This window comes from Ursus americanus, chromosome 4, assembly GCF_024610735.1.
Source record: "Ursus americanus isolate L20-20 chromosome 4, mUrsAme1.1.p, whole genome shotgun sequence".
NCBI classification, from domain to species: Eukaryota; Metazoa; Chordata; class Mammalia; order Carnivora; family Ursidae; genus Ursus; species Ursus americanus.
Genome location: NC_142130.1, coordinates 31,957,841 through 31,978,137, shown reverse-complemented (window position 1 = coordinate 31,978,137; position 20,297 = coordinate 31,957,841). Strand labels below are relative to the sequence as shown.

At 40.4% G+C, this 20,297-nt stretch overlaps 1 protein-coding gene across 2 annotated transcripts in view; it reads right to left on the bottom strand.

The window, feature by feature from the left end:
* TFRC (transferrin receptor) overlaps positions 1-18,878 on the bottom strand; it is a 28,005-nt gene extending 9,127 nt beyond the window's left edge. Inside the window, exons 1-13 of one of the 2 annotated variants that reach the window (XM_045812568.2) lie at positions 18,733-18,878; positions 11,419-11,477; positions 10,638-10,848; positions 9,426-9,639; positions 8,105-8,254; positions 7,822-7,924; positions 5,737-5,850; positions 4,994-5,092; positions 4,490-4,629; positions 2,897-3,054; positions 2,010-2,129; positions 813-898; positions 172-235 (exon numbers count right to left, since the gene is read on the bottom strand). In XM_045812568.2, coding sequence (XP_045668524.2) covers positions 172-235; positions 813-898; positions 2,010-2,129; positions 2,897-3,054; positions 4,490-4,629; positions 4,994-5,092; positions 5,737-5,850; positions 7,822-7,924; positions 8,105-8,254; positions 9,426-9,639; positions 10,638-10,848; positions 11,419-11,454 — 1,495 coding nt within the window. In that variant the 5' untranslated portion in view covers positions 11,455-11,477; positions 18,733-18,878. Of the gene's footprint in view, positions 1-171; positions 236-812; positions 899-2,009; positions 2,130-2,896; positions 3,055-4,489; positions 4,630-4,993; positions 5,093-5,736; positions 5,851-7,821; positions 7,928-8,104; positions 8,255-9,425; positions 9,640-10,637; positions 10,849-11,418; positions 11,478-18,732 lie in introns of both variants that reach the window. The other variant, XM_045812567.2, reaches the window with a different exon arrangement.
* Between the last annotated feature and the right edge of the window lie 1,419 nt (positions 18,879-20,297).

Here is a 20,297-nt window from a genome sequence, read left to right as displayed (position 1 = left end):
CAGCTCCCATCCCATAATCTAACGGACTACGAAGAGAAAGCTAAGTCAGCCGTGATCAGGGAACAGGCAATGTAAATTGCAAAAAATAATGAGGGTTGCTGTAAAAAGCTTTCTTCCATTTTATAAATAATTTATATAAATTCATAAACAGCTAATGAAAAGGATACTTACCAAGAACAGCTTTATCCAGATTAATGTAAGTGAAAGCCTTTAAATGCAAGGAGGAAAGGTATCCCTAGAAAAGAAGGAAAAATACCAAATGTACTAATATGTATTAATCTAATTGTCACACGGAGCAGCTAATATTAGGGACATCTTTTTAAATTCAGAGTCTACTGAGACTAAATATACAAAGGCAAAAATGATATACAGTTGACTTCCCTAACGTGGGGGTTAGGGGCACTGAGCCCCCCCCCCCACGCAACTGAAAATCCACATATAACTTTTGACCCCCCAAACTGAACTACGAATAGCTTATTGTTGACTGCAAGCTTTACCAATAACATAAACAGTTGATTAACACATATTTTGTATATTATATGTATTATATATTGTATTCTTACAATAAAATAAACTAGAGAGAAGAAAATGCTAAGAAAATCATAAGAAAGAGAAAATACATTTAGAGGACTATACTGTATCTATTAAAAAAAAAAAAAATCCACATGTAAGTGGACCTGCACAGTTCAAACCTGTGTTGTTCAGGATCAACTATAATCTAATCCAAAAGAGCATGGTTTCTGGAGGACAAATTAAGCCAAAACAAGATCAGCTGCCTATCCTGGGTATGGGTGATGTACAGATAATAATACCTCTAGCCATTCGGTGGCACCAATTGCTCCAAAGTCTCCAGCACTCCAGCTGGCAAAGACAATGCTTCTGCTGGGTCTAAAGCCACCTAAAAGATAACAAAAAGTTAGTTTTATCTTGGGACAGCTTATAGGTAGGCAACTGACTTAAGATGAAATCACAAATTTCTAATTCAAGACAGCAGATTCAAGAATATTTCTTTCCCTTTTGGGGCCCCAGGTGAAAGAACAACAACAACAACAAAAAGAATAAAAATAAATTTTAAAGTAATCTACAAAGAACAGGATAAAAGATCATTTGCAAATAAGATTTCAAATACATAGTAGGGACCAGTTTTTACAGGAAGTCACTTTTTTCCAACTCCATTCTTTGAGCCCCTTAACTTCTGGACCAAGAAATACTTGACTACAATGTGTACCTTCTCTGAAAACAATCTTCTCTGAAAACATCGATCGCTTAAAACACTGGGTTACTTTACAAACAACTGTTATGAAATAGAATAAAAATCCACACATTTAAGTTATAAGAAAGAGTTTTCAGAGAAATTACATTAATGACAGCTCCTTTTGGGACTATATGTGCCATTGCCCTCCATTCCTCCCCTTTCCTTGTGTATGTATTTTTCTGTATTATGTACTTTTGCATGAAAGTTAAGCACTGCAACTTACCCTATGACCCAAAGATTCAAGAAGGTGATGGGGGTTTGCGTGTGGGTGTGTGTGTGTGTAGAGGAGTGGCAAGTACCAAGGGAGAAAGGCTTGAAAGGAAGTGTGTATATGTTATAAATATATAGGAACATATCTAGTATTCTAAGTATAACATAAAATTACATATTATGACTTTATAACAAAATTATAGAAAATTAATACAGAGGTATACCACTGCTTGCTTTAAAATAGATTCCTTAGGGGACCATGCTAGATTTGCCATATCATTCTGAATATGTCAAAGTAAGAATTAGGGTCCAGGACAACACTTTTTTAGTGTCTCAAAGGAGTTGATTCCTAGTGCAATGAAGACACTGCATGGAAAGCTGTTTCAGAGCTAAAGGCAGATCCAACAAAAGATGATCTGCTTTGTACCTAAGAACTCAAAGTCCAGCATAAGTGAACCATCATAATACAGGCAAAAGTGAGAGAGCACGTAATATTTAGAACTATATAGCACATAGATTCAAGTTCTCAAAATGTGTACTCTACCTTTTGAGACCATATCAGAGAATATCTGGGCAAGCTCCAAAAGGAGAGCTGTTCCTATGCTAGACTTCGCAGCTCCAGGACCCCAGGCATCCCTCTGAGCCCCTACTACAACATAGCGATCTTAAAAAAAAAAAGAAAGAAAGAAAGAAAGAAAAAAAGACATTATACAATCAACTTTTAAACTGTTTTCTAATAGTGAACTCAAGAATAATCATGTTAGTAGAAAGGGTAAAACTGCAGTATATGCTCTAAGGGTAAGATATTTCATACCCGACTTAGGACTCTGGGAATTAAAAATTCACATGACAATACTAAACTCTTTTTATTAGTATTGCTCCTCTTTCCACATTACCAATTAAGTTTACTCATCAACTACCTATTAGTGCCCACTAATTGTTTAATAAGCAACCAAAGTCCAAGAGCTTTCCTTACTAAATGATATGACTATTAGATTCTACTTAAATAGATGGCCTATTCAAAGGGTCAGTAATAAATCACAGCCTACATGCATATTTAGTACGTATCACTTATGGCTGTTCTCATGCCGCAACATCGGAGTTCAGTAGTTACAACAGAAACCGATTGCCTGCACCAGGTTTATTATCTGCCCCCTTTAAGAAGAAATGTGCTTACTGCTGATCTATTCAATAACACAAAGGAGATTTTCCAGTCATAATGGCCAGTTTTTGACAAGTTAATTTCCTAGAGTCTTACTATCTCCCAATAAAACTAACACCTAAACAGTTCACCTCAGGACAGACAAGAGTTAGCACTCCACAAAACCCAGCCAAAGCCAGCCTTCCTGCACGCCCCTCTTCCGGCCACATTCTTAAGAACTAGGACAACACAAACAAACAAATAAACAAAACAAAAACAAGGGTCTTTACCAGGTTCTTCAAAACCTTTAATAACTCCAAAAACGTTAAAAATTCTTATCTCTTTCAGCACATTGTTCACAGTGAGCTTCACGTTCCTGTTCCGGGAGGTCTCCAGCCTGCACGAGGAGTCTATTTCCCAGGCAGAAGGACAGTCTCCTTCCATATTTCTAGAAGAAAACAGACATCAGAGTTCAGAGTTACTGTTGCTTTCCCCAGGCTTTCAAAATCAGTCTTCCTTACTGCACGGGGAAGGTCTAAGCTAAGAGGAGATATAAAGAAAATGTATACAAAATTTACTCCTTGGTGGCCAATGATCTGTGTCTTATTCTGACCTGCAGGCAATCATTTGAAAATGAGTTACCTCCAAGTATAACTAATGCTTTAAAAAAATTTTTCTACCTATCCTCATCTAACACGTGCCTTTCCGCCAGAGACGCAGTTATAATTTACATTTTAAGTAGGTACCGAGATGGGCTCAGAATGAAGTTCTTACCAAGCCCATTAATATAGTCCCATGTTTCCTCACGCTCTCCACTAACCAGTATCCATCCTTATCTCAGTTATAAAAGAATATTTTCATGCTCCTGATAGTTAGGTATCTTCCCCTATCGAATTCCTCATACATTATCCAAACGATGACTGCTCTACTTACAGAAGTATGTCAAAACATTATCACCCCCCACTACAAAAGGACAAGATAGGGAGCTGGCTTCACAGGTTAGGGAAGACTTGTAAGTGGTAGTAAGAATGATAAAAATCACTATTAAAAATGCCTTGCAGATAGCATTAAGAGTCACATAGTATCATACAGGTATCCTTGCATGTAGATGCTCTTCATTTGACCCAATCACCCTCTTAAGTAGAATATATTTCAAATATCTAATTAAGTCAAAGAAACATGATCAGCGGGGTTAGAGTAACTTGTTCTACGTCACACAGCAAATAAATGCTCGCATAAGTGTCTGACACCAGATCTACATCCTCTGCCAATACCAGGTGGGAAATATGTCCAGATCAAGATAAAAACTAATGACAAGTACTCTAATCAGACTGGGTTCTATTATTAAAGAGGTATACTAATACATTAGGGAGGACAGCCAGGACTAATGACTGTAAAGCATCTGGAAACTGTCATGAGAACTGAAGATATTCAATCTATGGACTAGAAAACTTGAATTGTTCTGTTGCTAAGAAGAAAATCTAGAACTAATGGGTGTTACAGGGAGTAAGATTTCAGCTCAACATGAATTCTAACACATCTACTCCAATAATTGAATGGGTTGTCGGAGGCAACAAAGTGCTTTACCTCAGGAAGTCCTCAAGCAGAAGCTATGCCAGGAATAGTAGACAAGGAATTCACTGGGTAAACTGAACAAGGACTCACTGAGTTTATAAATCCAATGTCTAATTATTAAGATCACTTTATGGAGGAAAAAATTCATGCTTATCTACAAGTTAATAGCTCTCCACCCCACAATATGCCAGATATGGAAAATTACTGCCAATTGTTTTAAATGTTATCAAATTAACCGAAATGATTATCATTCCTTTCTAATCATAAAATCAGTTTTCAAATAAGAGAGCTTTCCAATAAGAACTTACTCAAACAACTTTTCTGCAGCAGCTCTGGAAATTGTTTGGACAGGAATGCTGGGCAATCCTGACGACTGAGACGGTGGGAACTGAGTGTGATTGAAAGAAGGGAATCCAGGTGTGTACGGGTCACCTGTTCCCAAGTGAGCCTGGTAAAACAAAAGAGTAATGCACTGTCAGGAATTTGTTCAAGAAATCCTTACGAGATTCAGATTCAGTATGAGGGTACAGGCTACACTTAGTTTAGCACCTGAAAGCCTGAATGGCTCTACAAGATGCGACTCGTTTTTATACGGCATACGCCAGATTCCCAATTCAAGACACTGTTGAGAAGGTTCTGTTAGCAATAATAACTAGGTCTCAACGTCACATAACCCATCTTCTTGTTAGTGCTAGACTCTCCCAGAAAAAAAGGAGCATTTAAGGAAGGCATGTTAACTTCTACCAATGCAAATGGAACCCGGCAACAATTTGTAGAAACTAAAAACTCATTTACTTAAGAAAAAAACTCACATGTCCAAAGACTGGAACCTCTGCGTCAATAATGGGAAATCTAGACTGGTCCATGTATATCAAGACACCACTTGCATTGAAACTTTGAGCATTTGCAACCTAAAGGAAAACATGTAAAGATCAGAAAATGAAGATGCAGTCACACAAAAGTAGAAGAGTACGTATTGGGCTTTATGCTAAAAGACAAAGGGTTACAGAGGACTGCAGTGAAGCTCCCCAATGTTTCAAATAGCTTATATGTTGAGACAAAATTCTTGCCTTAACTCGTCAAGGAGTTTCAAAGACAAGAGAAATAATAAAAACCCATCCAACACAACCATTGTCTTTTGCTATATTCCATTCTAGGCCTTATGGAGCTTTGACTTAATTTTCCTTTCATAAAACATAGTTATAATAGAACTCTATATATATACATAAAAAATTATTTAACAATAATTTAATGATCCTATAAAACAAAAGAATATTGTTATTTTAAATTTAAACTGCTTTCACTTAAGCATTTCTGATTACTTCTTTTTTACTGAAAGGCAAGGACTGCAGAATACTACAAAGTGGCTATGCCATAGTTTTACAAGTGTCTTATAGTTTAGAGCATTGGAACTTAATTTGTTGAACACTTTAATAAGTTATATTATTAGGTATGAGAGTTAAAGACTGACAGTTTTCAGAATGTATAAAAATCAATACCCCTTAAATGAAGAACTACCGGTATGATACCAATGTATTGAATAACTTATACTCACCTTTTCAGCAAAAGTGATTTTGCCTGCTCTAACAATCACTAAAGATCCATTCACAGGAGAGTTTAAATTCTCAAAGTCTTTTTTGGTGCCAAAATTAGCATGGACCAGTCTACCCTAGAATAAAGACATCAGAGTTCATGAGCATTATGGTAATTAGAACAGGCATAGAGTCCGAGACAGGATGGTTTTACAGATCAAACCCAAGAGAGAAAACAAAGAGACAAAAAGAAGGAGGCCAAAGCCTAGAAAGGCTTCAAGAGAGTTCTAGTCAAACTGGTCACAGTTATCAGGAGTGAATCAAGACTTCTGGCCTCCTATGTTCCCGTCTCGTATCATCACATGCTGCCTTTAATCTAATTCGTATTGACCTAATGACATTTAATCTCTTTTACATTGCTTCCAATATTTTGGGGGGAGAGAAAAGCTAACAGAATATGATAAACAAAAGAGACATATACCAATAAAAATACTGTAGGCTAGCCCTGGCAGCACCAATTACATAAAGTTCCTAACATCGGAATGCTAGATAATTGAGGACATACATAGGAATGGGTCTTAACTGAAAGTTCTGATAATAAACCTGTGTGAAAATTGTTTGACACTATCTAGTACAGTAAAGTGACTGGCATAGATCAACTTTTAGATGTTTATAAAAGGTGTCTCATAATGTCCCTAAATTCTATTAACAGAGCTATAAACTGACTTTGACAACCAAATATCCAAATATAGAAAGCTTGCAGGTGAACTAAAACCCAATGTTCTTTTTTAAAAAAATTAATTAATTAATGGGGCGCCTGGGTGGCTCAGTTGTTAAGCGTCTGCCTTTGGCTCAGGGCGTGATCCCGGGGTCCTGGGATCGAGCCCCACATCAGGCCCCCTGCTTCTCTGGAAACCTGCTTCTTCCTCTCCCACTCCCCCTGCTTGTGTTCCCTCTCTCGCTGGCTGTCTCTCTCTCTGTCAAATAAATAAATAAAATCTTTTTCTTAAAAAATTAATTAACTTGAGAGAGAGAGAAAGAGGGGGGTGGGAGGAGGGGGAGAGGGAGAGAGTGTGCCAAGCAGACTCCGTGCTTAGCGTGGAGCCCCACACGGGGCTCAATCTCACCACGCTGAGATCAAGACTTGAGCTGAAACCAAAAGTAGATGCTTAACTTACTGTGCCCCCAGGTGCCCCCAAACCCTCAATGTTCTTTGCCAGAAGTCCACCCACCTCCAAACCCCTAGCTTGTAGGTAGCCAGGGAAAGTGATATGGCACAGGTAAGACTTCATCTGGGTTGGAAGGCATTCGCTAGATACACCCCTGACATACAAACGTATGTTTTCTTCACCTGAAAAACCTAGATAGATCTGTTTTTTTAATTTCTGTAGTAGTTTGGCCATATTTGCCTAAATTTTAAAAGATCAAGCATTAAAGATTCAAGCTAAGACTAGACTCCAGCCAAGATGGTTACTTCTATCCGTCCCCACATGGCATCTTGATATACACTTTCATTCAGCAAACACCACCATGTGTCAGGCACTGTCCAAGGCTCTGTGACATAGCAGTGAATAAAGCCAATCTCTAGCCCTTCCTGTAGCTTACTTCCTAGTGTGGAAACAAATGTCAGGTATGTAAGTCCCGTGAGGAAAAATAAAGCAGGATAAGGGGAAGTTGTTGGAGGAAGGCCATTTTTAACAAGATAATCAAGGAAGACTACCCTAAAGAGGTAACGGTGGAGAAGAAACTTGCACAAAATGAGGAACAGGCCATGGTGGGGCCGGCAGAAGGAAAGGTAAGTTTTACAAAGGCTTTGAGGTGGGAGCATGCCTGCGTTTGAGAGCCTGAGGAACACCAGGGAAGCTGGGGCGGCCAGAGCACACTGGAGGAGGAAAAGAGCAGGAGGATGACTCAGGGCCTTGCGGTCCTAGATAAGAACCTGGGATTTTACTTTCACTGTGGCACAGGAGGGTTGAGAACAAGAGTATCTCGAGATCAGTTACATTTTACAAGTAAATTTACACCAAAATTCCTAAGAAAGGTAACAGTAATGAGTTTCTGAGCTATTCAACAGGAAAAAGTCTCATGCACTGTTTTGCCTTACTTACAGTAACTGTCGCCGCCTTACTGTAGGCCACGTAACCCTCAGGACTCTCCACCAGGTATACCACGCCACTGTCCGTACCCACTATGGTCACCGAGTTCTGAGCACTGCTAAAAAAGATTAAGTTAAAGTGAAGCTGAAGCTAAGGACAACCTTGGAGGAAAAAATGAAATGGCTTTAATACACTTAGCATTTGACTTGCATTATTTATTTTGAAAGTCTCTGCTGTATTAGCACACCTGAAAATAGCTACTTATATAAAGTCAGGTTACCATCTTTCAACATACCTGCTTTTGACCTGAATCTTAACAAAGTGTTCGTCATGCCAGGCTCTGCTAAGCGGATATGTACGGAATTGATTCTCAATGAAAAAAGCAAGGCTATCATCTTTTTGAGATCCCGCCTCACGAGGAACATACGGATTTTCATTCAGCTGCCTACAGGAAAAACCGTCACTGTTAAATGAACTGAAATTTAATTTAAAATAAACAATGAAATCAAATATCAAGCAAATATTTCAAAAGCACATCTCAAAACTACTCATCATAGCTAAGATAAATTAACTGTGACCCAAAATTTCTGGATTGACTAAAGACAAACTTAGAAAAAAATGGCGAAATTATCTGAGGAATTCATGTCTTCAGCTTGTTAAAACCTCTTTATCCAAAGTAAAATGGTCCTTCAGGAGCCCTGTCCTAAGGGGGTGCCTGCTCAGGGTAGTTTTAGGGGAAAGGAGTAGTTCCCAAGAGATCCGTTGTAAGCAAAATCAAAGATAGTGTTACTGTTGGTGAACTCAAGAAGTACAGTTTGAATCTGCACCTACTTTAAAGCAAAACTACTCCTCGTTCTGATCTATGCCTCACTGTAAATATATAGAGATCATACAAATTTTTTTCTTTTGTAAAGTACAGTCTCATTTTTTCTATAATGCCCGGTATATAGTATACACAGAAGTATTCACCAGATAAAGTAAAAATGCCAAGATTCCTAACCTAAAACTAAGAGAATTATTGTACCACTGGAACTGTAGGAAGCCAACCTAATAGGTAGAAGATGAACACATTATTTACACAGAGTTAGGTGAGTGTCTAAGGAAGATCTTAAAAACCAAAGGACAGAAACCTTAAGGACACTTCTTAGCGTATGGATTAAGGAGAACCAGAAGAAATCAAAGACACAAAAGACATGATAGGCTCTCTACCAAGTCGGGCACTCAAGTTAGTCCTGATCCAAAGAATAAAGAAGGCTACTGATGCCCTCGTGGACAGTAGCAAAGCTCCACGTGACTTACAAGGGGTTAAGGTGAAAAATCAAAGCAGAAGAAAGTCTGTCAGCAAGCAACAAGCTATAAAGAGCCAGGTGACAAAAAGATCAAAGACCTACGAATTTTTTGAAGAAAAAGGAGTGTCCTCACAAAAGTTCTTTTCCCCCGTCCAACACAGTTTGAATTCTTTACTAACGGTCTACCCGCCGGCTGAACACGGGAAGCCTCCCCTAACTCTGAGAAGTCTCTCCTCCAGACCGGCACGTTTGTTTTGTTGCACTGCTCTGGGCGATCGGTATTTGTTCAGGGACTGAGATTCAATCTGTGAGGCAGCTCAAGTTTACCTGATGGTGGTGGCGAACTCCGTGGTATTCAGTCTCTTTGACAACATTGTTTTGAGGTCCGTCCAAAAAAAGCGATTGGATGTTTCAGGTACGTACTCTTCTGCTTCTGGAGGGTCTGTTCCCACTATCCCCAGAGACTCCGTTCCTGATGGTCTCTCACATTCAGCTTTTGGTTCTACCCGTTTACAATAGCCCAAGTAGCCAATCATAAATCCTAAGGGTAAAACGTTTCACAGCTGAGTTCAAAGAATCTCCTTCATAATATATTCCTACAGGAACTGTTAATACTTTCAGCTAAGCCTTGAAAATACAGGTTTATTCAAATTGTAAGCCGTCTGAAAGTAAATAATGAATCTCAGTTCTGTATATTTTAAACCATTCAATCTAATAAATCATACAGTTGACTCTTGAACACTGTGTGGGGTGGGTTTAGGGTGTAGACCCCCACACACAGTAAAAAATCTACATATAACTTTTGACTCTCCAAAACTGTAACTACTAATAGCCCACTGTTGACCAGAAGCCTTATGATGACATGAACGACCAATTAACAAGCATTTTGTATTTTATATGTTATACAGTACATTCTTACAACAATACCTATCTTTTTTTAACTTCTTCAGTATTTCTAGGCTCCGAAGTTGGTTTGTAAGTTTTTTCAAATTGTCATAAATCTCCAAAAAATTTTCCAATATATTTATAGAAAAAATCTGCACATAAGTGGACCCACACAGTTCAAGCCCATGTTGTTCAAGAGTCAAATGCACAATAACTTTAAATATTTACCTATTTATTTATTTAAGTAATCTCTACACCCAACATAGGGCTTGAACTTATGACCCCAAGATCAAGAGTCACATGCTCTACTGATTGAGCCAGCCACGTGTCCCCAAATGGTTACTTTTTTAAGATATAGGTAACTTTTCTTCCCAGAAGCCTTCACTGAATCCTTAGGGCAAGCTTCTATGCTACAAGTATCCTGTGTGTATTTCTAGTACAACATTTGCACATTACAATGAAATGATTCATGTGTCTCTCTCCCCCCAACAGGCTGAACTCAAGGCAGGCCAAGAATCTTAGTCATCACTGTATTCCTAATGCCCAGCATAATGGCACATAAAAAGGTACAAAATAAATGTTTGCGTGGCTGAATTAGCTGACTTCCTAGAGTCAGTGACAACGGACATTTAAGTTGTGAATGGCCACTCTTACCAATCAAGAAAAAGACGATTACGGCAATAGTCCCATAGCAGATAAATCCATTAAACCTTTTCGGTTTTGTGACACTGGCACGATTACCCCTCACGTTATTGTCAACACTTTCTTCTTCATCTGCAGCTAGTTTCATCTCTACATGACTGTTATCACCATCTACTTGGCGTGCCAGACTAAACCGGGTATAGGACAATGGTTCTCCACCAAACTGAGATTTGAAAAAAAGAGAGAAAGAAAGCATTATGAAAGAGAAGAAAGGGAAGAGGAACATTTACGAAAGTTTGGTTAGGTACTGTACTTATTACTGGGCCATTATTAGGACTTGCTATACATTCTTAAGGAAAAAGAAGTTCCTCTTTCAAAGCAACGTTCTTCCCTATGCCCAGTTCTATCCATGGCAGATGAGGGCTAGGCCACACACTGGCCTTCATCTCATTCAGCCTTTTCATTTAGGGTGTCTGTTATATATGTCTACTAACATAGGTATATATTTTCATCAGTCTTTCTTCAGTTCCTCTTATCTACGTGGCTATCCCCCTCCCACCACGCCCAAAAAATACCCTGGAAATTTTTACAGGATTTTCCAAGTTCGCTCTACTCAAGACTGAATATACCCCTCCTTTGTGGGATCAGTTACATCTCAAGACCCCACCTCAACATAAACAAATTCTTTATGATACCTTTGAATATTACTTCATGCCTACTGGGTTAGAGTCATTCTTGTGTATTTCATATTCTCACAAACCAGTGACAAGAAATACAACTTAAAATATCTTACCAAGGTAGAGAATGCTGATCTGGCTTGATCCATCATTCTGAGCTGCCACGCAGAAGAGCCTAGTATTAAAACAGAAAATTAATATGAGATAGATACCACTGTATCAGAAAAGTGTGGGCTTTTCATTATCATGCTAGATTATTATACATCAAATTTACTTTTAAATATATTATCACCTTTCTAGAAAGGGTCTTTAACAAAGATACTTGGTTTATAGGACAACTAAATTTAATGTACTCCTTGATTAGATCCTGAATTGAGGTGGGGTGGGGTGGGGGTGGGGACAGGGACAAAGGATATGGTTGGGAGAATTAAATCTAAATACAGACTATATACTCGATAACACTACTGTATCGATGTTAGATTTGGAGAGTGCGATAATGGTATTCTGTTTTTAGAGAAGAATGCTCTTGTTCTTAGGAAATAAATGCTGAAGATTTTTAAAATGAAGTATCAGGGAGCCTGGCTGGCTCAGCTAGAAGAGCATGTGACTCTTGATCTCAGGGTTTTGAGTTCAAGCCCTATGTTGGGTGTAGAGATTACTAAAAAAAAAATAAATAAACTTAAAAAAAGAATGAAGTATCATAACTTCTATTTTTATTTTCTTAAGCTTTTATTTATTTGACAAAGAAAGAGAGCACACAAGCAGAGGGATCAGTAGAGGGGGAGGGAGAAGTAGGCTTCCCACTGAGCAGGGAGCCCAATGTGGGAACTCAATCCCAGGACCCTGAGATCATGAGCTGAGCCAAAGGCAGACGCTTAACCGTCTGAGCCACCCAGGTGCCCTGCATCATAACTTCTATAACTTACTTTCAAACAGTTAGTTTTAAAAAGTATATAAGAAATAAAGCAAATGTGGCAACTATTAATAACTGGTGAATCAGAGTAAAGGGCACATGGATATATACTGTACTACTATTTCAATTTTTTCTACAGGCTTGAAACTTTTCAAAATTAAAAATGTGGGGGGTCACCTGGGTGGCTCATTGGGTAAAGCATCCGACTCTTGGTTTCAGCTCAGGTCATGATCTCAAGCCATGGGATCAAGCCCCGTGGTGGGATCCATTCTCAGTGGGGAGTCTACTTGAGATTCTCCTCCCCAACCCCCCAAAATAAATAAATAAATCTTAAAAAATATGTGGGGAAAATTAGTTAGAATGTCACCCAAGTTAAGTAGATTTAAGTAACTGAATTTGGTAATCAAAAGAATAAAGATAAAACACAATAGATTAGCACCTTAAAAAAACAAACAAACAACTAAAGTAGAATTAAGCCAAGCATGGTCATGCTACAAAGACCAGTAACAAAGCATCTCCAATGAAAATGAGTGAAAACCTGATCCTTCTGAGTAAATGAACAGTTCTTACAAATGACCTGATAGCGCTTTGATGCAAAAAGAATAGACAAAAAAACAAAAACACAGTATACAAAGAGGCCAATTATCTGAGATGTTAAGTGTCTTGTTCAAGGCTGAAAACTGATAATCCAAAACTGAAGTTCAATGGGTTACTGGGTTATAAAAATTGTGTTCTCATCTCCAGAAATTTAAGAAATTAATCTTAACCTTTGACCTCTGAATCATTATGCTGTATGCCTAAAACTAATATAATATTGTATGGGAACTACACATTGATACATCAATTAAAATAAATAAATTTAAAAATAAATAAATGACAACCATCTTATTATTTTTTTAAGTGTTTTTTTTTTTTTTTTAATTTTCCAGTAATCTCTACATCCAACGTGGGGTGTGAACTTACAACCCTAAGATCAAGAGTCACATGCTCTACCAACTGACTGAGCCAGCCAGGCACCCTGACAACCACCTTAAAAGTAAAAAACACCTCTGTAACCAAGAGAGTCCTATGTTGAGTTAAAGCATAGATATTAACTGAAATCTGGACTTTCTAATTAATTTGGTTTGAGTGCATCTAGATGTTTGAAAGTAATATTATGTTGAAATATACAAAATGGTCACTTAGTTCATACTATCTATTTTAAGGCTTTTTCTATACTACGATTACACTTACAGGACATTTAACATCCACATGGCACAAACCAAACTGTGAGATATAAGCAGACTGTAAAAGATGTTATATTTACTGACATTAGAAAAGTCTCCTATCAAAACCTATTAACAACAACAAAAATTTAATCCCCAAACTTTAAAGACCAGAGCTAAGAAGCAAGAGATCATCTTCTTAGAAGTACAGTCTCTTGCCCTATCTGGTACAAAAAGTTTGTCACTATCACTGCACCACAACGGTACAAACCCAATCACTAAAACCAGAACTAGAAGACTCCACCCTGAACCAATTTTAATCACCCTTTTCTAGGAAAGAGCAGCTTTCAAGTTTAATAGTCATCTAAACCAGCCATTCCTCAAGGTCTCTAGTTTTAAATTAATTTTGAGACTAAAGTGACAACACTTTTAAATAAATGATCCAAGTAAAGGATTTAAATAAATAACGATGAGATTAAGCAATTGCAAGTCTGCAGAAACAAAGATATTATTAGAATACGCAACTATGATTTTGTATAATTAAAATCTAAATACACTTTTTACTGAGAAAACCAGTATGTCATTTCTATTTCAATACCCAGACACAAAATTAAGATTATAACATAAAAGCAATCAAGTCAGTCAGAGGAAAAAAACTGTGACCTAGGCAATTCCCATTTTAACCTCATAATTTAAACCCCTCATCTATGAAGAACACGATAATTCTATGATATCTATAAAAGTTATTCCTTAAGTTTTGTATATAACAAATTTGAATCATTCTTTCAAAATGACCTCACACACAGTAAAGCTCTGTATTTAAAAGAACCCCTTAACAAATTTTCTTCCAAATGAAATCACTCTAATTTATGTGCTCTAAAAGCGTGGGAGAAACTTTCCATACCAGTTATAACCGTCTATAAACAGGTAGTTATGTTAAAAGACAGCATCTAAACGCCAAACAACTTTCATATGGCTAATTTCAAGATGTCACCACTACTGATAATCTATAACAAGAGACAAACCAAACATCACCTTGATTATTATACATTTTAGCACCTTGTATATATTTAGTGCTCTCAGATAACTGGAAAACCTATTCAGTTTCTCACATTAATAATGAAAATTAAGGTAAGCAAAACAGAGCCTCCCCCCCACCCCCCGCCATGTTTCAAACATGAAATGGAAGGAGGATCTGAAATGTCTTTATTGAGCCATGGGATGGAAGACAGGAGGTAGGCAAAGGTACTAGCTATAGTCCTAAACTTCTTTATAATTCAAATCGTTTTATTCCTACTTTCTGGAAATGTGGCATTAATTTACATTTAATTTTTTAAAATATAGTAACTACCTTGAGGTTTTAAGCTACTTTGGGTGTCTCAAAACCAGGAGTCTGCACACAATACCTACAGCTAAGGTAAGGGTGGGGGGATCATGTACCAAAATACACCGTCGCCTATGTGTAAGACGCCCAAGGCTGCTACTTGATTTTACTTGAAATAACAATAAGCCACTTGTTTGTTATTACTGACAAGCCCACTTCCATTTAGAAAATGGACCACATGGAATATTACTCAGCAATCAGAAAGAATGAGTTCTCAACATTTGCTACAACATGGACGGCACTGGAGGAGATAATGCTTAGTGAAATAAGTCAAGCAGAGAAAGACAACTATCATATGATTTCTCTCATCTATGGAACATAAGAACTAGAATGATCAGTAGGGGAAGAAAGGGATAAAGAAAGGGGGGGTAATCAGAAGGGGGAATGAAACATGAGAGACTGTGGACTATGAGAAACAAACTGAGGGCTACAGAGGGGAGGGGGGTGGGGGAATGGGATAGACCGGTGATGGGTAGTGAGGAGGGCACATATTGCATGGTGCACTGGGTGTTATACACAACTAATGAATCATCGAGCCTTACATCGAAAACCGGGGATGTACTGTATGGTGACTAACATAATATAATAAAAAATCATTATTAATAAAAAAAAAAATAGAAAATGGACCACAGTTTCAAGTCCTTGGAGTTCACATAAAAGGAATTTCCTCTACTTGTTTTTGAGTTTCTGTTCTACAGAACTTCGCTACCTAATAACCACTGCCCTCTACTTTCTCCAAAATGGGACAGAAACCAGCTCCTGTCTCTACTAACGTTCCTTTTTTGTTCTTGAACTTCTTCTACTCCTTTCTTCCTGACTCAGCTCAGGGAACATCTTTATGAAGCCTTCTCTGATTTCCCTGCCCTACACTTGATATAGAATTCACAAAGAACAAGGGTGCCTGGGTGGCTCAGTCGGTTAAGAGCCTGCCTTAGGCTCAGATCTCGATCCCAGGGTCCTGGGATGGAGTCCCACATCGAGCAGGGAGTTGGCCTCTCTCTCTACCCCCTTCCCCTGGCTTGTGCTCTCTCGCTCTTTCGCTACTGCGTGCTCTCTCTCTCTCTCTCTCAAATAAGTAAATAAATAAAATCTTAAAAAAAAAAAAGAATTTACAAGTGAAAATTAACAAAGAGTAAAGATATTTTATTTCTTAACAGTATGGGGAATGCTTAATGTATATGAAGTTCATTTTTCATACCATTTGGAAATTACATAAAAAAGAATATAATGAAAACCTTGGACCTGGAATCTTCTCCCATTCCTGCCACTATTCTGGTTTATCCTGGAATCACTGGGAAAAGCATCAATAGGTAAGATTTTAAAAAGTAGAAAAACTTTAGGGGCGCCTGGGTGGGCTCAGTCGGTTGGGCCTCTGACACTTGGTTTCGGCTAAGGTCATGATCTCAGAGTCGTGGGGCTGCGATGGGCATCCAGCAGCGGATCTCCAAGCTCCGCGAAAGAGTTGGCTTGAGATTCTTTCTTTCTCTTTCTCCCTCTTCCTCTGCCCCTGCCCCCACTCGTGTGTGTTCACTCTCTCTCAAATAAATAAACAAAATTTAAAAAAGGGGGGGGCAGAAAAACTTTAAAGGTTACCTGGTAGGGCTCCAAGTTCTTAAGCAATTGATTATGGACACCCGTTTTGCAAACTGCTTCCCTATTCATTCGCAGGTGAAAATGAAAAGGTTACAGGAATTTACAAAACTTCTGCAGAGCCCTCAGGACACATATAATTGTGTACACCCAGGAGGACTTGTAAAGAGATGGTCAAGGCCTTTCCTAGCTTTAAGGGTTTAAAATGAAAAGGTTGTGGGGTGCCTGGGTGGCTCAGTCGCTTGAGCGTCTCTGACTCGTAGTTTCAGCTCAGGTCATGATCTCATGGGTGGTGAGACCGCGCCAGGGATAGGCTCAGCACTCAGCGGGGTGGCTGCTTGAAGATTCTCTCCCTCTGCCCCTCCCCCTCAATAAATAAATAAATCTTTTTTAAAAATAAAAAAATGAAAAGCCCGTGGAGAAAAACAAGGAGAATCTTCATTCCTACTGAGCTTTCTGTAAAAAGACTGCCCAACTTCAAAGGGCAGGACCACTCGAGGTCACTGCCATCTACCTGTACGGTGTTCGTCTGAGAGAGCGCACAGAAGCACACAGGGAAGGGTTCCAAACGCCTCCGAGGATCATTTTTAACTAGCTCTTACTGTTGTCTGCTTCAAGTTTCACCAGGAACCTTGCTCCATTCTAGGTAAGTACATTATCAGAGGCAAATAACTGCCACAACTTAGGGCAGAGTTAGTGGAATTGTCTCTACCCAACGTCTTCAGCACAGGCTAACTTCACAACAACATTCCATCAAAGAAAAGCTAAAGGGTGCTATGCTATATGTAAAATTTTGGAAAATACTTCATACTGAGAAATTTTTTAAAATTCGAGATCTTCTTGTGAAGTATACTGAGTTTATTATAATCCAAAACTGAGAAGAGGGGGGAGAGGGGGAGGAGGAGGGGGAGGAGGGGGAGGAGGAGGGGGAGGAGGAGGAGGAGGAAAAGAAGAAAAAACCAGCAGGGCCAACAAGTATCGTAGATAGCTTTGCAGTATAAAACTTCTGGAAATCACCTTAAATGTCTTTGTCAATAAGGTCAAATTCCCCAGCTCAGCCGCAACTGAATCAGCATCTAGTATTCCAACTCGTATCTAAGCCTAGAATAAAGGTATCAGGTATCCAAATACTTCTGTAAGAGAACAGCTATTTCCTACTTCAATCCTCTTACCACACCTCCCAGAAAAGAAAGCAGAAGCAATTAAGTTCCCTGGTCTACCCAAGGTCGCTGGAAGCAGAGGAAAAATGTTAACCGAAGAGTCAAGTCACAAAATATTATTTTCTTACTCACCCTACCCACTACTACCTTAGAAAGCCATCCACTAGAAACAGTAATACAATGGGCCTCTAAGGCATATCGATATAGCACAGCCTTTTAGCCATATCGCTAATTTCCTGAAAGCAAAAGCCAATTCCAATCCAAACAGCTTTTACTTTGCCTCTAGACCATCGCTTTCACAAAGCAGACGTCTTATTTCTGCATCTCTCACCTTACAACAAGGAGAGCCTAGCAATCAGAATATTCTTCGAGTCAATGCCTGCGGCGTTCACCCCTTCTGCCTGGGGTCAAACTGAGAACCCACACACAAGGCCAGGGGCAACGCTGGAAGATCAGGATGTGCCAGAGCTCCAACGCACGGCGTACAGAAACTCCCATCCGATTCCCAGCACACACTCGTAACCGATTCGAGGACAGCTCTGTCCCTTTCAGCAGTGAGACTAGGGCCCGGGTAGGCCCCGAGAGCGAAGGGCTGCAAGCTCAAGGTCACCCACGCACCCCGACAGCGGTTCCCTGCGGACACTTCCCAGAGCAGCCACGTGCTCCCAGCACAGCAGGTCTACGCTGCGGCAGCGTGGCTCGCACTCCCGCGCCCGCGGCCTAGGGCTGTCCCACGAGGTCCCGCATCTTTTAAGGACGAGCTAGTGAGGACAAGGGATCCGGGTGGCCTGAGGAACCGGAAGCAGAATGGCGGGGCTCAGAGCGACAGTGGGGTACCCCTCATCTCGCCCTCAGTACCCTCACGGAGAAACCATTCGCCGCTCCGCGACCGAGACGGAGGGCGCAGAAAGGCAGAGAGAACAGCCCTTCTCCGCACAGCGGCTCCACCTCGCTGCACCTGCAGCCCGCTCCCCGAGCCGCCGCGGCCCCTTCCAGACCCGCACGCGGGGCCCGCTCCACCCCGCCTGCCCCTCTCCAAGTCGCCGCAGCCTCCCCGCGGCCCTCGAACGCTGCTGGACAGCACCCAGGGGGCCGCACCGGACACCGCTCGGCCCGCCCTGCCCGCTGAGGGGAGGCCGGGAGGGCCGTTGGGATTCTAGCATCGGCGCGTCACTCACACAGACACCCCCTCCAGCCGCTACCGCCACAGCCGCCACAGGCCGAAGCCGACGCTCTCTGGGGGATGTTCGCCCCCAACCGGCTGTTTATAGCTTGGCCCCACCCTCTTCCAACCCCCCCAGGCTTTGCGTCACTTCCTGTCTCACGTAGACCGAAGAGGTGCCTTGGAAATAGACCGCCGGGGGCGAGGGGTGCGCACGCACCAGGCCAAGAACCCTCCGCTAGTGTGCGAGGCGGAGCGGGGAGGGGCGGGGCGTGGCGGGACAGAAAAGGCGCCAAGACTGCAGGTGCCGAGAGGAGCGGTGGGATCCGCGCACTGGCTTCGTCCCCGCCTCCTTCCGCTGCGGCGCGCGCGGGCCGCAGCCCTGCTACCCAGATCCCTCAGTCTAACCTTGACCGACCTCCAGGCCCTGCAGTGCAAAGGCAAATGGTGTTGGCATTTACTCCGAAATGTTGGATACATACACGGAAATAATTCCTTAAAGTGTATGTCCCTGTTGGACTATTAGGTAGCCACTAACGCCATATTGTAGTATTTTGCAGCCTCAGAAATATTTAGGATAAGCAAAAAGGAAAAAAGTTAAAAGCGAAATGCAAATTTGTACTTAGGATGTGTAAAAGCTACACATGGACCAAGACTAGCACAGTGCTTTGCATAATGTTTAATGCAAGAAGAAATGAAAGGGAAAATAGAAACAAGTGAGGTTTATTAGGGGGATAGAATTGTAGATGAACTTTTATGTTCATTGCTCTTGTTATTACAGAGGTGTGCAGTGTATAACAAAGAAAATAGGATTCTTGTCACTTTTTAAACTCTTACCGACATCCACACCCTCTCCCAGCCTCTAGGCGCTAATACACAGTCCAGGGAGGGAGATTAGAAGAGTTTACAAACAGCTACAAAGCGAGAAAAGGAGCAGGGCCATAAAAGGGTTACAGATAAAGCACTTTCCAGGGCAGAGCCCCGAGGGACGCAGGACAGTCTTTTAAAATGCAAATCCGTTTCCTGGCTTCGAGCTCCGACCCTTTCCCCTATTCTGCGATATATTAGAGGAAACAACACGGGGTTTGCACACCGCCCTTCATTTTGGCCCCGTTCTTTACAATCTCCCCCCAGGGAGAAATATTTTTCAATCTTATAAGCAGGAGCTTCGCTGCGTCTTAGTGGATCTGCACAGGAAAAAGTGCACTCGAGGAATGGGATGTGTATGAATTAGCTGTGGAGGGGCCTCCTTGAAATTCAGACAATGGGCTGGCTGAGTCTCTTCGTTTCCTTGACTGCTGAGATCTTAAACAATGCTAGAATCCAGGTGAAAATCTTACAACCATATGAAGAAATGGGTTCAGGAGTCTGCGGTCAGGAGGGAACCCATGAAAATCCAAATTAAAAAATTTACATTCACTGGTGCAGCCACTGCAGAAAACAGTATGGGGATTCCTCAAAAATTAAAAATAGAACTGCATTAGGGCCCAGTAATGGTACTACTGGTATTTACCAAAAACTACAAAAACATTAATTCAAAGGGATACATGCACCCCTATGTTTATTGCAGCATTATTTACA